Genomic DNA, 16859 nt, shown 5'->3' on the forward strand with positions numbered 1-16859 from the left:
ATAATTTCACTTCCGTGAAAACTTTATCAAGTAGCATCTTTTTTAGCTTGATTATTGTCTTGACTTTTCATTAAAAGGTTAAACCAGACAATGATTTATCAAATCTCTGTGACTTTCAGAAACTGAATACTTTAATAGGTAGAGAATTTAAAAATGTTTCACTTAAAGCTACTTCAGAACCCAATGTTCAATCACATTACCAACGGTACACAATTAAAATTGGGAGGAATGCAAAAATACATTTCTACTTCAACAAAATCATTTAACTTGAAATATCTAATTTAAAGAAGATGATACTGCTTCAATTCCAGTGCAAGCACTTGTTTATTTATTTGATTGCAGCTAAAAAACATAAACTACTAGTAGAACCCGAGACGACATGTAGACTCTTCCGAAAAATCGACGGGTAACTTCCCTTCAGTAAGCATGTATTTAAAATATTTGCAGACATTATTTACTTAAGATGTCAAATTCACAGCCATTAATAAATACCAAGCTCACTTTTAAGTGACAGGAGATAACCACAAGCTCAGGTTTTCCTGCCAGTAAGAATTGTAGTACAAAGGGGAGATAAAGAAGACTAGTCTTTCTGAGAAGACTAAGGAAGTCTGGCATGTTCCCCTTAACAACTTACACAAGGCCACAATTGAAAGCATACTTTATGGATGCAACACAGTGTGGGACATGAGCTGCTCTGCTCAAGATTAGAAGCTGCAGAAGGTGGTTAATGCAGCTCAGAACATCACACAAACTTGAATCCTCTCCAATGACTCCAGCTGCATCTCCTGCTGTTTAAGAAAGGCAGCCAACAAACTGAAAGACCCATTAAATCCTAATCACCACTCTCTCTCCCTTCTCCCATCAAGGAGAAGGTTCAAGAGTGTGAATGTGTGCGCAAACAGGCTTAAAATCGTTTTCTTCCTTGCAGCCCTCAGGCTTTTGACTGAACCCACAATGTTGATGTTAATTTTTTTTCACTGTCACTTGAAAATTGTCCTCATGAGACCCAATAGTGAGATGGGTTGAAAGCCAAGTTGAAGGGAGTGTTTGCAATGTTAATAAGCTGTTTTCTCTCTGCATTATAGTCTGATCAGTCAAATTTTCACAAGTTATCAACCAGGAATATTTGACCAAGCAACACGACAAACTCAATTTAGTGATGAGTAAGTTTGCAGTTGACACCAAGATTGGTGGGGATGGGTCACAATGAAAAAGGTTGTAATAGGATATAAAACACAGAAATGCTGGAGGGATCCAGCCAGTCTCAAAGCAACCATAGGAGGTAAAGATCAATTGCTGATGTTTTGGGTCTGAGCACTTCCTCAAGTTCTCCTCCTATGAACACCGTGAGATTGGCTGGGTTCCTCCAGCATTTCTGTGTTTTGATTACAGTCAGAGCGTCTGCAGGCTCTTATATCTCACTATAATAGGATATAGCTCATCTGGGAAAGTGGGCAAGGGAATGGCAGGTGGAATTTAATTCAGATAAGGGCAAAGAGATGCATTTTGTGAAGGTAAACCAAAGCAGGACATACATAGTGAGTGCTTGGGCCCTGGGAGTGATGTAGAGCAGAGGCTTAGGGTTCCCTTAAAGCAGGGTCCCCAAACATTTAGACCATCGACCCCGTCATGGAATCCTTGATTCCTCATAGACTCCCCAGACATGGACAAAAATAAATAAATGCACACATAAATAATTAAGTGGACGTTCAGTTTCCATACTGCATACCATATGCATGGTGTCCAGCCCTCTCAGCAACAACCCAAACTTTGTTACAACACCCCAATTGCCAAGTAACAAATCTGTAAATTAACCAAGCAAGTAATTACAGTAACAGTAAAAAAAAACCTTTGCTTCTGGCCAGGAAGATGCCAAATGGAGCTGGATCCAAGTCTTCAGCATCAATGACACCAACTCCATACTCAACATTGGGTGCGGTGCCGTCCACATTGAAGAATTCGCTTTGGGCTCCCAGGCAGGAGCGAGGACCTCGGGCTCCGGAGCAGGAGCAGGGACCTTTGGCTCTACAGTTCTTTCGACCCCAAAGGTTCAATCGACCCTCCCCCTGGACACTTTTCGAACCCTTGGATAGTCCCATCGACCCCCCCCAAGGGTCAATCTCAACTACTTTGGAGACCCCTACCTTAAAGTAACAACACAACTGTTTGCCCTGAAGCAATGAAGGCTGAGAGTAGACAGGATAGAAATAAATAAAATGATGAGATGCATAGATAGGCCAGATAACCAGTGCCCATTTCCCATGCTAAAACTTGAGGGCATAAATTTAGAATGAGGGAGGAGTTTTAAGTGGATCTGAGAAGTATGCACATGAACAGTACCATGGTATCTCAAATGTGTTGCCAGTGGAGATGGTTGAGGCAGGAATTCTAACATTAAAGAGGAATCCAGACAGGACACAATATCCCATTCATCCCATCTAGTTTTTGCTAAACTATTATTTTGCCTAGCCCCAATGACCTGCACCCAGAACATACCCCTCAATACCCCTCCTATCCATGACCATGCTGTATTTCAAAATTAAATTTAAAACATTAAAATTCAAGGGCAATCAGTGAATTGGCAAAACTTTCAGGTAATTGTAGACTACTTTCACCAGGAAGGAGTGTGAAATTATAGTTGCATTTTTTATTGTAATGTATGTAACTCTATTTTAAATTCCAGTCGAGGCTGACGGTATTTCATTGTGGTGGTCCACCAGAACAATGACAATAAAGGATATCAAATCAAAGTGCTTTTTTTTCAATGCTCAAAACTATAAGCATTGCTAAGCAAACTTTCTAGTCCTAAAATGTCTAACTTTATGCTGTTGAATTGTCAGTTCCCTAAACTAAATGGAATGTGTATTTAAACCTTGAAAACTGTGTATAGGATAGTTTGTATTGCAATCTGTGTTTTGCAATCATTTTTAGCAGACTAAAATGTTTGATAATATTAGCTCATGGTGCACATATGTCTAAAGTTACATTTTTATTCGGACATAAATCCCCGATGTGACAAACAAGTGATGCTTCTTTAATTCATATGTTCTGGACCTGCTCTTGCTTTGAAAATTTTTGGAATGAAGTTTTTCAAACATTACTTCCTCAGGAGTTTGTGGAGGTTTTGTATGAATAGGAAACCCTGGCAAATTTCTTCAGAAGTGTGGTGGAAAGTGTGCTGACCAGCTGCATCTCGATCTGGTATGGGGCCATCAATAACCCTGAGCTAAAGGTTCTCTAAAAGATAGCGGACAAAGCTCAGAACATCATCGGCAAAACCCTCTGCACCATGGAGAACATCTACTGGGAATGCTACCGTTGGAGAGCGGCAGTAATCAAGGATCTACACCACGCAGCACACGCTCGGTTCTCGCTGCTACCATCAGGAAAGAGATATAGGTGCCACAAGACTCACACCCCCACCAGGTTCAGGAACAGCCGCTCCCCCTCCACCATCAGACTCCTCAACGACAAACTCAATCAGGGAATCAATAGTGGAAGACCTGCTGCTGGTGCGGACCCACAGGGTCCAACTGCCCAATCAACTGCCGTCAGCTCCGCATAGCATTTGAATGGCTTGTGAAAGGACCGTCGGTAGTTTTATTTAAAATCCCGCGACCGTGGGGTCTGCGCCCAAGATGGTGGCACCTCTGATCAGCAGAGCCATGAGGGTTGCAGACTCTAGGGGAGCGCAGGGCACCAGAGACCATCCCCCGTCTGAGAAGGAGAAGCAGAGAGATGACCCACGGTGAAGGGCTGCTGGTGACTTGAGGCGAGGAACCTAGGGAGACTGGCTCGACACTGGCTGAAAGGGTACCAGGTATCGGAACCGGGAGGCGAGGGAGATGCTGAAGGGTTCCTGACCTTGTCGGAGGTTGGCATTTGGACCTCGGGTCGCCAATGGATTGGACTGGACTGCAGAAGCTGTGGAAGCGCTGGAGGCAAATCTACTCTCTTTTGCTTCTCTTTCCCTGACTGTAAGAGGCACTTCAGGCAATTCCTACCAATGGCAAATCTGTCTGCCTTTCAGCAGGAAAAAGCAATTTCATGAAATATGACACAGTTTTATTACAAAGACAACAAATTGAATCTTGAATTTAAGGACTCTCACTTTTGCACTATTGATTTTTAAAAATTCTCTCTGTATTGCACTTTGTTTACATTAACGTTTACATGTATATGTTGTGTAGTTTTTTTTTACACCACAAATAAGAGGTAATTCTGCCTCGCTCGCAGGAAAAAGAATCCCAGGGTTGTATGTGATGTCACGTATGTGCTCTGACAATAATCTGAAATCTGCGCTGTAGTATGCAAAGGTGAGTCACACTTCCACTCAAGATATTCCAGCAGCACAAAAGGTATGGCATTTATGCAATAAATGAAAGATATGCAATAGTATGTCAGCAAAAAAGACAAAATTACAGAAATACTGGAGGAACTCAGCAGGTCACGCAGTGTCCATAGGAGGCAAACATTTTACTGACATTTTGAGCCTGAGCCTTTCTTCAAGCACTTCTTCTCAGGCCTGAAACGTGGGTTATCTTCACCTCCTACGGACACTGCGTGATCTGCTGAGTTCTTCCAGCATTTCCGTTTTTACTACAATCTCAGCATCTGCACACTTTCGTGTTTGACTCCACACAATTACTGTTCCAATTTCATTCACACTATTCAGAAGGGTGCGGGGGGTGGGGTTGGGTTGGATGGGGAACAAAATGAATTTCTCTACTTTCCCTTTGGCAAAATGGGGGCTACGAGGTTGCTCATCTGTTCGCTCAACTGAGAGCCAAACAGAACAGGTTAAGAACAACCCCTTGTCCATTAATATCAGGATAAGCTATCCATCATTGCTCGCAACATGCAGTCAACTGTTGCCTGAAAGGTACATGTTTGGAAATACCACTTACAAATACACTGGAAATAAACAATCCTTTACTCAACTATCAGTACTAATTAGTCCTGAAATTTGTGTTATTGCCATACATCAGACTTTTCTTTGCGAGAGGAGCTGAGTACAGTAAAAACCCATGGTATCCAGCGCCCATGGGGATCGGCAGATGCTGGATAAGTGGATTTTTCCGGTTATTTGAGAATGTGTGATTGGCGAACTAATGGTGAGGAGTGCCAATTTAGAACTTGCGTTTTTGTTTTTACATTATTTATTTCTGCAATATTTTTTGTTGCTTGAATTCCAGTTAACAGGGGTATTATGTGCAACAATAGCAAAGTCTTGCTTTATTTATGTTGTTCAGTACACAAAAGTGCAGGAAAAACTCAGCGAGTCACGCAGCATTCCTATGCAGCAAAGATATAGAACCAATATTTTGGGCCTTGATGGGAGGCTCAGGCCCAAAACGTTGGTTGTCCTGGTCTCTCTGCCTCATAGAGAATGCTGCGCGATTTACTGAGTTTCTCCAGCACTTCTGTGTATTGAACTACAATCACAACCCCTGCAGACTTTCTTGTTTAACTCCATTAATGTTGGGGCCTGGTTGGACTGCACCCTGTATGTTCTGCACAGATCCAGTCCATCGACCCAAAAAAGGGGTATTTTTCACGTGAGGAGAGAATGAACAGACTGAATCTACATTTTAGCATTTTGAAATGTGGGTTGATGTAATTGGAATCTTCACCACTGAGAGATGCTTCTGTTCCTGTCAGAAGTGCCAACTCTCCATTTCCTTCCAGGGATGCTACCTGACCTGTTGAGTTCCTCCAGAAACATGCTATTTTGCTCCAGGTCCCAGCATCTACAGCTTCATGTTTCCACTATGATCTGCCTCCTTCCCTTTGCTCCTGCTACTCTTCAGACTCCAGATGACCTCATTTCTGTTGCTCTGGCACCGCTTGAGATCTTTGATTCGTTGCAGAATGCCGCACACCAAGAAGTCTCTGCCTCTGGATGGTGTGCCAACTGCAGGGGGATATAATGCAGCCAGTGGACTTTAATTTTTGGAAGACATGGTATTTTCCACAATAACCGTGGAACTTGCTTAGCTCTTGTACCTACACGGCTGCCGCATGTGTGAGCGCGTCAACCAAAATCCATCCCTCTCAGTAATACTTGGCACTGCTGCCTCCCTTTGGCTGAAGGAATTAAATTTCTACGTACAGCATAGAAGCCCTTCCAGCCCACAAGTCTGTGCCACCCAAATACCACAATTAACTCTCTTTTTTTTGGAGGGTGGTAGAAAACTGGAGGGCCTGAAGGAAACCCACGCAGACACAAGGAGAATGTACAAACTCCTTACAGACAGCGCCAGGTGGAATCCTGGGCAATAGTAATGTGTTAACTGTGCTGCTCATGTATATTTGCTGGAAAAATGGCATTTACTGATAGAAAATTCTTGATCAACCAACATCTGCACACTGACAAAGTTCAAACAAAACTTTCCTTTTCATGAAATGCCACCAACAGAAGTATCTAGAGGCAACTTTGGACACATTCCAAAATTTAGAGAGGGTTCTAAAATTAGCAGGAAGTGCTTGCTCCAGTTTCTATCTACAGGTGCCTCGCAGTCACATGGGTGCCTCCACTTCATCATTATTGATGTAGTTACGGCCATAACTGGCCTCTCAGGGAGTCATTAAGGAAGGAGGGTGAATGGGGTGCTGACTGAGTGCACTGCTTTATTCTGGATGGTTCAAGTTTATTTGTCATTAGATGAAAACAGTACAACTGGACTAAACAATGGTGAAAAACAATGCAAATGTACATGGCACATGTTCAAACTATATACATAGAACCTATACACATCTTCTAAAATACATATTAAGAGTTAAGGGAGGTTGTTTTAGCAGGTTCCATGGTCATTCAGCAGTCTGATTGTTCGTGGGTTTAAGCTATTCCTCAGCCCGATGGTTCAGGCTCGAACACTTGTTTGTGGGCGGGTAGGGATCCACAGATTTCACAAGTCAACTTTAAATCGTGTTGATGAGGGGGGGAAGAGAGACCTCAGTAATCCTCTAAGGGACTCTTGTGATCCCGTGCATGTTCAGCTTCTTGATAGTTGTTGGGAATTGCAATTGCCAAGGCAAGTAAAGAGTATTCTCTTACACGCCTGACGAGGGGGGAGAGGGTGATATGCGTCCAAAGGTCAGTCACTCTCCATTCCCTGTTTCCCCCTTGAGTCAAACTCCATCCAGTCAGATAAGTAGAACTACCCACTCCCATGCCATTCATCAATCACAATACAGGATCTTTCCCATAGTCGTAGGAAGCGGGTTGGCCGTTGCCTGAGTGCTTGATGAGAGGAGTGTCAGGAAGAACCTTTGTGAGCAAGGAGGACAGTGCAGGCCAAACAATTTATTTTTGGATGGCACAGTTAGCACAACTGTATGACAGCGCCAGTGACCAGGATTCAAATTTGCTTGTAAGGAGTTTGTACATTCTCTGTGACTGCGTGGGTTTTCTCCCACCCTTCAAAATGTACAGGGATTGTACAGGGGTATTCAGGCGGCATGGGTTCAGGGGCCAGAAAGGTCTGTTACCGTGCTGTACGTTTCAATATCAATCAAGAGAAGTAGGAAACCAACATTGACTGGAAGTCTCAGTATCCGGGATATCATCTGTTTATCACTGCAATCATTTTCTCTTGTGTAAATGCTCACAGAAATACTGAAGGAACTCCGCTGGTTTCGCAGCGTCCATAGGCGGTAAAGATATGTTATTGACGTTTCGGGCCTGAGCCCTTCTTCAAGGTTTTAGCCAATATCTTTCATATATCTTTACTTCCTATGGACGCTGCAAGACTGGCTAAGCTTCTCCAGCATTTCTATTTTTGTTAAAAATATTTTTATCCTTTTCTTGACTAGATAGCAAATAAGGGAAAGAACCAGGATCTAGAACTCAGGAAGAGAATAAGTATCACTAAGTATTCAACCCTGCCTTCTGCACGTATGGCTGCCATATCTGCAAAAACATGTTGTACTTCTCCTTTAGATTATAAATAATTTTCTCCAGAGGAACATTCCCCCAATCCATCAGGCTATGTCCAGAAGGGACTCAGACTTCCAAGTCACCATAATATATTTCCTGGCCACCTCCAATGCAATTTTAAGAAATTCTAATTGGTACTTGGACAGCCTCATTTTGGGTCTCATGTCCACAATATTTCCTAGGAGAAACAATTCTGGACTTTCCCTTCTCCAGCATTTTCTGTGTGTTTTTACAGCATCTGCAGACTTCTGTGTTTCACCTCATTTTCTGTTGAATACAGTACCCAAGTGGCAAACAGTAGTGATAAAGAAACAATAAAAACTTGCTGTGGAGGCCGAGAAAGGGGTTGTTGGGGTGAGGAACTGAGAACTAACCTAACCATGTCCTTGACGGAAAGCACAGATATGAAAGCACGATCAAAGGTCACACATCACAGTGAGGTCACTCATAGAAGCCTAAGCCTCCAAACAAGTTTATTGAAGGCCAGGTATGACCTACAGTACATGATCCTTCACCAATGGGCACATCTTGGTTTCCTGTCCTGAGATCCCTCAGATGTCCATAATTGCAACACCGATTATTTACACAAAATTATGGTAGCCATGTGACTAATCAACAATAAATAAATATTAGGAATAAACTTCCTGTAAGACCTTTGGACATCTGTGTCTAAGGCACTTGCTGTCACCTGCCAGTGGTCAGTCAGTTCCCTCAGTGTCCATAATAATATTACCTTTGATTTATGAGAACCAAATAACAAGATGTGGTCCTAGTTCTACTCTGGCTGTTCAACCCTAAACCTACAATTAATGCAAGCATCAATAATGGAAATGGCTGTTGTCATTCGATGTACATTGGGCATCAGGCTTTCTGACATATTCAGCCCAATTTCCCAATGGGTATCATTTCACCTGGAAATAATCACCTCATCACAATTATTGTGCATTTGACACACCAAATAAGGTGCTGATCGATCAAACTTTTGCATTAACCTCATGGTTGGAGAAAAATTCTACATTCCATTGATGAAATGTTCTCACGCTGCCGAATTTAACAAGTAAAAATGGAATTTAATGCATTAAATGGAGCTAATAATGAGAAAGGCTGTGATCCACTTCTTCAGTATGCCTCATGCTCATCAGCTTTGTCATAATTTTTTCAACTCCCTGCACCTTCACCCCTCCTCCAATTTTTATCTCCCACTCACACTTTACTGCCCTTCCTTCCCTCCTGTTCCCTCCTATTGTCCCTCCCTCCCTCTCTCCCCCTCCCTCCCTTCCTCTCTCCCCCTCCCTTCCTCTCTCCCCTCCCTCCCCTCCTTCCCTCTCTCCCCCTCCCTCCCTCCTCCTCCTCCTCTCCCTACCTCCTTCTCCTTCCCTCTCCCTCCCTCCTCCTTCCTCTCCCTCTCCCCTCCCTCCCTCCCCTCCTCTCTTCTTCCTCCCCTTCCCTTCCGCTCCTTACCTCTCTCCCCCTCCCTCCCTCCCTTCCACTCTCCCCCTCCTCCCTTCCTCTCCCTCCCTCCCCCTCCTCCCCTCTCCCCTCCCTCCCTCCCCCTCCTCCCCTCTCCTTCCCTCCCTTCCTCTCCTTCCCTCCCTCCCTCCCTTCCTCTCCTTCCCTCCCTCCCTCCCTTCCACCCTCCCCTCTCCCTCCTTCCCCCTCCCTCCCTTCCTTCCCTTCCACCCTCCCCTCTCCACCCTCCCCTCTCCCTCCCTCCTTCCTTCCTCCCTCTTCCTCCCCCTTTCTCCCTTCCCCCTCCCTCCCTCCCCCTCCTCTCTTCCCCTCCCTCCCCCTCCTCTCTTCCCCTCCCTCCCCCTCCTCTCTTCCCCTCCCTCCCCTCCTCTCTTCCCCTCCTCTCTTCCCCTCCCTCCCCCTCCTCCTCTCCTTCCCTCCCTTCTACCCTCCCCTCTCCCTCCCTCCCTTTCTCCCCTCCATCCCTTACCCCTTCCCTCCCTCCCTGCTCTCCCCTCCTCCAACCTTTCCCTTCGCCGCTCCTCCTCCATCCTCCCCCCGCCCTGCTTTGTTCCTCACCCCCCTCTGCTGCTGTCCCTCACCCGGTAGGTACCTGGGTCCGCTTCTTCTGCTTGCGTCTCTCCGCCATGTCTTCGGCCCCAAGTGACGTGTAACAGGACCTGCAAACATCGCGAGACTCAGCATCGCCCCCCCCACCTGCAGGCCGGGAAGGGGTACTGCAGGAGGTCATGTCGCCGCCTGGCGTTCGGAGACTGAATGTGCTGCGAAGAGGAGGAGAGGGCGGACGCGCCGATGTCCCATTGACCAGGGAGGGGGATGCTGCGGTCATAGCGCCACCTACCGTCTGGCGGAGCAGAATTGCAACTACATCCCAACTTGGTGCAGGAGTCAAAGTGGTCTGAGAGGGGTCTGTGATCCAGAAGTGCCCTTGATTCAACTTATCCTCCTCTGCCATTTCCGCCACCTACTACATGAATCCTCTACTAGACACATCTTCCCATCCCCTCCCCTCTCCGCCTTCCACAGGGACCGCTCCCTCCGCCACTCCCTTGTCCATACCTTGATGAAGGGCTCAAGCCCTTTTATCTTTGCTGCATAAAGGAGACTGTTTGACCTGCTGAGTTTCTCCAGCATTGTGTTTTTTTTACTTCGACCATAGTGTCTGCAGAGTTTTATGTTTTACTTCTCACCTGTCCTCTCATCATTTCCTGGGTTTCAATCCCGTACGGTCTGTAAGGAGTTTGTATGTTCTCCCAGTGTCTGCGTAGGGTTTCCCCGGGGGTTCTGGTTTCCTCCCAGCGTTCAAAACATACTGGGGGGGTTGTAGGCTAATTGGGTGCAATTCAGTAGCACGGGCTCGTGGGCCGAAAGGGCCTGTTGCCAGGCTATATGTCTAAATTATAAAAATATAATAAGCACCTTTAGTTTTAAAGTCTGTACCCCTTCCCCTGCCCTCTCTTCCCCTTTCCCAGCCTTTTATTTCAAGCTCCTGTCTGCTTTTTGCTCAGACCTTGAAGAAGAGCTCAGGCCCAAAATGTCAGTGATCTATCTTTACCTCCCAGGGACGCCGCAAAATCTGCTGACTTCCACAGCATCTGCAGACTTTCACGTTCCACTTCCGTGAGAAGGGTTGTGTGTTGAGCAGTCCAGCCTGTCAGCCCACACACAGTACAACAGGAAAAAAAAACACAAGTATGGAGTGCAGAGTTACAGAGAGAGATCAAATACAGCAGAGCAAGGATGACATTATTTTACTGTGGAGGGGTTTCACTGTATTCCTACATTCAATTCAATTTATCACCCTTTTCATGTGAAGAGTCTCGGGCACATGAATGGAAGAAAAATGGAGGTTTGCAGGGTAGCGAGGGTTTAATACTTTATTTTAAGGGAAATAAGGGTTGGCACAATATCAAGGGCTAAAGGGCCTGTGCAGTAGTGTTCTAGGACTTGGTATTTGGCGGCACCTGCTGGACATTGTATGTATGTACAGGCTGGTTGAAGATTGCGATCAAGATTCAAGATTCCATATTTAAATATTTTAGTACTTGTATCATCTCTCTTGAAAATGTCATTGACATGGTTCATGGTAACGTATTAAATAAAAAAACTATAATAAAAGATTCAAGATTCAATTTATTGTTGTGTAATAAATACAGTGCAATATTAAATGAAATTTGTTTTCGCCTGCTGAAAGCAGATTTTCCACCAGCAGAAATTGCCTGAAGCACCCTTTACAGTCAGAGAAAGAGAGTCCCCTCAGAGTGTCTCCAGCGCTCCCGCAGCCCCAGCAGCCACACAGAGTCCAGTCTGATCCATCAGCAGCCCGAGCTCCAGATCCGAACCTCCGATTTGATCAGGAACCCTTCAACACTCTCGGCGCCCTCTCACATCCCAGTTCCGATGCCTGGTACCCCCTCAGCCAGTCTTGAGCCGATGGGAATTCCTCGACTGCAGCCGCCAGCAGCTCTTGTAAACCTGAGTGGGTTTCTTGCCTCGAGTCTCCAACACCCCCCCCGTGTGTTCTTCAGCCTTAGAGCCCCATTCCGGTCCACTGCCATGGTCACCATCCCATGGGTTGACTCTTCTGTTTCTCCTTCAGCCAGGGGGAGTTCTCCCCATTTTCTGGTGCCCTGCACCCCAGTCTTCTGTTTCCTCGGACTCTGTAACCCCTCATGTCTATTGCCGCTCATCGGTGCTGCCATCTTGGGCACAGACCCCATGGTTGCAGTTCAATTTTGCATCCTTCTTATAATTCCGAGCCCCTCAGCTGCAGTGCTGTCACTCTGACTTTGACATCAGGGTTTTAGGAAAGGTGGCCATGTCTCACATCAATCAGGCAGAGAGGTTAAGGAGGGATTTCCAGAGCTTGGGGGCCAAGCAGTTGAATTTATCCCCACAAATGGTGCAATGAAAAATTGGAGATGGCAAGAGGACAGAACTGAACAGCAGGTTAAAATTGCCTTTCAAAAATGCCAGTGGATGAAGATTTTATTCTTTAGAAATTGTTCATAATTTTAAACTTTGGATGTTGTTCAAATTTATAGTTCTTAGGTACCCATTTATTGTCACATGCACCAAGGTATAATGGGAAAGTCTGTTTGGTGTGCAATCCAACTGGTTCATAAGTCATTCAGCCCATCGAGTTTGATATATTTTTCCTCTCAACTCCATTCTTCCACTTTTTCAGTGTAACATTTGCTAATCAAGAACCTATCAACCTCTGCTTTATATATACCCAATAGCTTGGTCATTCTGTGGCAACGAATTCCATAGATTCACCACCCTCTGGCTGAAGAAATGTCTCCTCATTTCTGTTCTAAAGAGACATCCTTTTATTCTGAGGCTGTGCCCTTTGGTCCTTGACTCTCCTGCCTCTGGAAACATCTTCTCCACACCCACTCCAATATTCGTTAGGTTTCAATTGATCCCCCCCCCCCTACCCCCCCCCATCCTTTGAAACTCCAGTGAGTACCAACCGGCCCAGAACCATCAAATATGGCCATCCCAAGTATGATTCTCATACATCTTGTCTGAGCTGTCTCCAATGGCAATCAACATGGTACAGCAATCAATGCAGCAAAGAATGCAGAATTACAGGGGGGGGGGGAGAGAGAAAGAGTGAGAGAGTGAGAGAGAGAGAGGGAGAGAGAGAGAGAGAGAGAGAGTGAGAGAGAGAGAGAGAGAGAAAGGAAGGGCAGCAAAGTAAAGTGTGGATGGGAGAAGGGGAAAAGGGAGGGAGCTGGGGAGAGAGAGAGGAGAGGGAGAAAGAGACAGAGGGAGGGAGAGAGTGAGTGAGAGAGAAAAATGGAGAGAAAGAGTGAAAATGATGGAGAAAGAGAGAGGGGAGAGCAAAAGCAAGAGAGAGAGAGAAAGAAAGATCTACTGGGACAGTAACACTGTTGTGTGTAGAATTGATTGTGCGTGCCTTCTAGTAGCTATAAAATAACTGGTTCTAATTTATGATTCCAATCCAATCCATTTCTGGTGCCTAAAATGGCGGTTTGGACTTTAACGACCAATGTTCTGGAATTCCTTCAGTAAATCTCTCAGATGTTTCTAGATATTAAGGCAATCGAGGGATATTGAGGAAATTAGATTCAGATGGAAGACCAGCCATGATCTCAGTCAGTGGTGAAACTGGCTCTCAGGCCAAATAGCCCCTTCCTACTCTTGATTATATCTTTCCTCCTGTAGAACATTCCTTCAGCCTCTCAGTATTTGACCTTCATTCAGACATTTATCCCACTGAGATCAGTTTCAAAGTACAAAGGAAGAAGTTGTACATTCCTAGAAGTTCTGCTGCATTAAGTAAATATATCAGCAATTTAACTGACTGGCATTTGACTCTAAACCCCATTTGAGTGGGGATTCTTATGTAACATTGAGCAACTATGACTGGAGGTGAACTGATGAAGTGTGCCATTGATTGGCCTTGAGTGAGGGGGAGATCTCATTGAAACCTACCAAGTTTGAACAAGCAGAATAGAGTGGATGTGGAGAAGATGTTTCCAGTGGTGGGAGAGTCTGGGATCAGAATATTTGGAATTAAACAAGAAAATCTGCAAAAGCTGGGGTTGAGTGCAATACATCAAAGTGTTGGAGGAACTAGCCGGTCATGTAGTATCCATAGATGTTTTGGTCCCGAGCCCGTGAGTTTTCCAGATTCTAGGCAAAAGGTTAAGGATGAGAGGTGACTTTATAGAGGCCACAAGATTATGAGAGGTGGACATTCAGCGTCTTTTTCCCCCCTAGAACGGGAGTAGCGAACACCAGGGGACATCTGCATATCACAAAGGGAAGAAAGTTTAGGGGAAACTTCAGGGGTATGTTTTTTTTTACACAGAGAGTTGTGGGGGCCTGGAATGCCTTGCCAGGGATGGAGGTGGAGGCTGAAACATTAGGGGCATTAAAGATACTCCTAGACAGGCAGATGGATGGAAAAAAAAGAAGGTTACAGGGAAGGGTGAGTTTAGTACTTTTTTTAAGGAATATATGGGTCGGCACAACATTGAGGGCTGAAGGGCCTGAACTGTGTGGTGATGTTCTTTAAATTTTTAAAATTTAGACATATATACTCTATGTATGTACGCAGACAGAGGGAGAACATATAAACTCTTTAAAACAGTGCAAGATTCAAACCCCAGTCCCAATTGCTGTAAAGGCTGGAGACGGCATCAGAATAAGTCTAATAAGGGGGGAGGGGAAGTGGATGCCATACCTGCCAAGAAACTCCTCGGTGCACCACCGTCACACTTCTCCCTCCCTCCGATGTAACAGATAGACGTGCATGCTTATAGTGCATGGAGACCGAATCACATGACACGAGGGCACAATAACTCATTTGGGGGGAGCATGGCCCACGAACGCCCGCCCCCATGATGCCAAGCGTGCGGTGTTGTGCCAACCATGCCATTGTGCTGTTCATATTCTTCAGTATTAATAGATGGTGATCAAGGAGCTATCTGTATAGGCAAATCAAGAGACTGGGAATGGGACAAAGGGAACAAGCATGAGCCTGATGGGTCAAAAGTCCTCCCTTGGGTTTAGAACTGCATTTTTCACTGTGATTTACTGTCGAACTATGTATGTATTGATTAGTTGAATTCTTCTTCTTTGGCTTGGCTTCGCGGACGAAGATTTATGGAGAGGGTAAAAGTCCACGTCAGCTGCAGGCTCGTTTGTGGCTGACAAGTCCGATGCGGGACAGGCAGACACAGTTGCAGCGGCTGCAGGGGAAAATTGGTTGGTTGGGGTTGGGTGTTGGGTTTTTCCTCCTTTGCCTTTTGTCAGTGAGGTGGGCTCTGCGGTCTTCTTCAAAGGAGGTTGCTGCCCGCCAAACTGTGAGGCGCCAAGATGCACGGTTTGAGGCGATATCAGCCCACTGGCAGTGGTCAATGTGGCAGGCACCAAGAGATTTCTTTAGGCAGTCCTTGTACCTTTTCTTTGGTGCACCTCTGTCACGGTGGCCAGTGGAGAGCTCGCCATATAACACGATCTTGGGAAGGCGATGGTCCTCCATTCTGCAGACGTGACCCATCCAGCGCAGCTGGATCTTCAGCAGCGTGGACTCGATGCTGTCGACCTCTGCCATCTCGAGTACTTCGACGTTAGGGGTGTAAGCGCTCCAATGGATGTTGAGGATGGAGCGGAGACAACGCTGGTGGAAGCGTTCTAGGAGCCGTAGGTGGTGCCGGTAGAGGACCCATGATTCGGAGCCGAACAGGAGTGTGGGTATGACAACGGCTCTGTATACGCTTATCTTTGTGAGGTTTTTCAGTTGGTTGTTTTTCCAGACTCTTTTGTGTAGTCTTCCAAAGGCGCTATTTGCCTTGGCGAGTCTGTTGTCTATCTCATTGTCGATCCTTGCATCTGATGAATTACTCCTAATTCAAACATCATCACTGTTCCTCGGGACAGATTGCAAAAAACTTGATAAATAAAAGATCAGAATCAGAATTTATTGGCATGGATAAGTCACAAAATTTGTTGTTTTGCAGCAGAATCAGAGAGCAAACATTCATATAAAGCACCTTACTACAATAAATAAAAATAGTGGACGCAAAGTCAAAGTGAGGCAGTGCCTGTGGTTCATTGATCATTCAGGAATCTGATGGCAGCGGGGAAGAAGCTGTCCTTGTGCAGCTGAGTGCTCGTCTTCAAGCTCCTGTACCTTTTCCCCAATGGTAGTAGAGTGAAGAGGGCATGGCTTGGGTGGTGGGGTCTTTGAAGATAGAGGCTGCTTTTTTAAGACACCCTCTTGTGTAGATGTCCTTGATGGAGTGAAGTCTGGTGCCTGTGATGTTGCAGGCTGAGTTAACAACCCCTCTGGAATTTTTTTCTTGTCTGAGATTACCAGACAGTGATGCAACCAGGCAGCATACTCTACACAGTACACCTCACAAAGTATAGCCACTAGTGAGCCTTCTTCATGATTGCATCAACATGGAGGCTGCAGGACAGATCCTCGAAGATGCTGACACCCAGGAATTTGAAGTTCTTGACCCTCTCCACTACTGAGCCCTCGACGAGGACTGGGTCGTGTTCCCCTGACTTCCTCCTGAAGTCCACAATCATCTCCTTCGTTTTGCTGACATTGAGTGCAAGGTTATTGTCATTACACCATTCAACGAGCTGATCCATCTCCCTCCTGTACGCGTCCTCATTGCCGTTTGTGATTCTGCCGACAATTGTGGTGTCATCGGCAAAGTTGTCGATAGGATTGGAATATAACCTATCTGTCCATATCCATGTTGCTTTTATCCACTCCTGCATCATAAGGACCTGCCTCATGAGTGCATGCCAGATAACATTGAAAACCCTAATTCTGGGGTCCAAAGAAGGACCAGCATTGCCAAGTTAAGGACAGGATTGCTGCGGGTCCATCTGATCTCTTCTAAATTGTTGTCTTTCATCACTTCCAAGTTTGATTAGCTTGTTTTGGGATGGGATG

At 45.5% G+C, this 16859-nt stretch overlaps 1 protein-coding gene across 5 annotated transcripts in view; it reads right to left on the minus strand.

Annotated features, from left to right (window-relative positions):
• Positions 1-10154, minus strand: part of sec62 (SEC62 homolog, preprotein translocation factor) — a 66722-nt gene extending 56568 nt beyond the window's left edge. For all 5 annotated transcript variants that reach the window (XM_069897530.1, XM_069897532.1, XM_069897529.1 and 2 more), the window contains exon 1: positions 10002-10154. In XM_069897530.1, the coding sequence (XP_069753631.1) occupies positions 10002-10139 (138 nt within the window). In that variant the 5' untranslated portion in view covers positions 10140-10154. The remainder of the gene's footprint in view (positions 1-10001) is intronic.
• Between the last annotated feature and the right edge of the window lie 6705 nt (positions 10155-16859).

Source organism: Narcine bancroftii, chromosome 9, assembly GCF_036971445.1.
Source record: "Narcine bancroftii isolate sNarBan1 chromosome 9, sNarBan1.hap1, whole genome shotgun sequence".
In the NCBI taxonomy this organism is placed as follows: Eukaryota; Metazoa; Chordata; class Chondrichthyes; order Torpediniformes; family Narcinidae; genus Narcine; species Narcine bancroftii.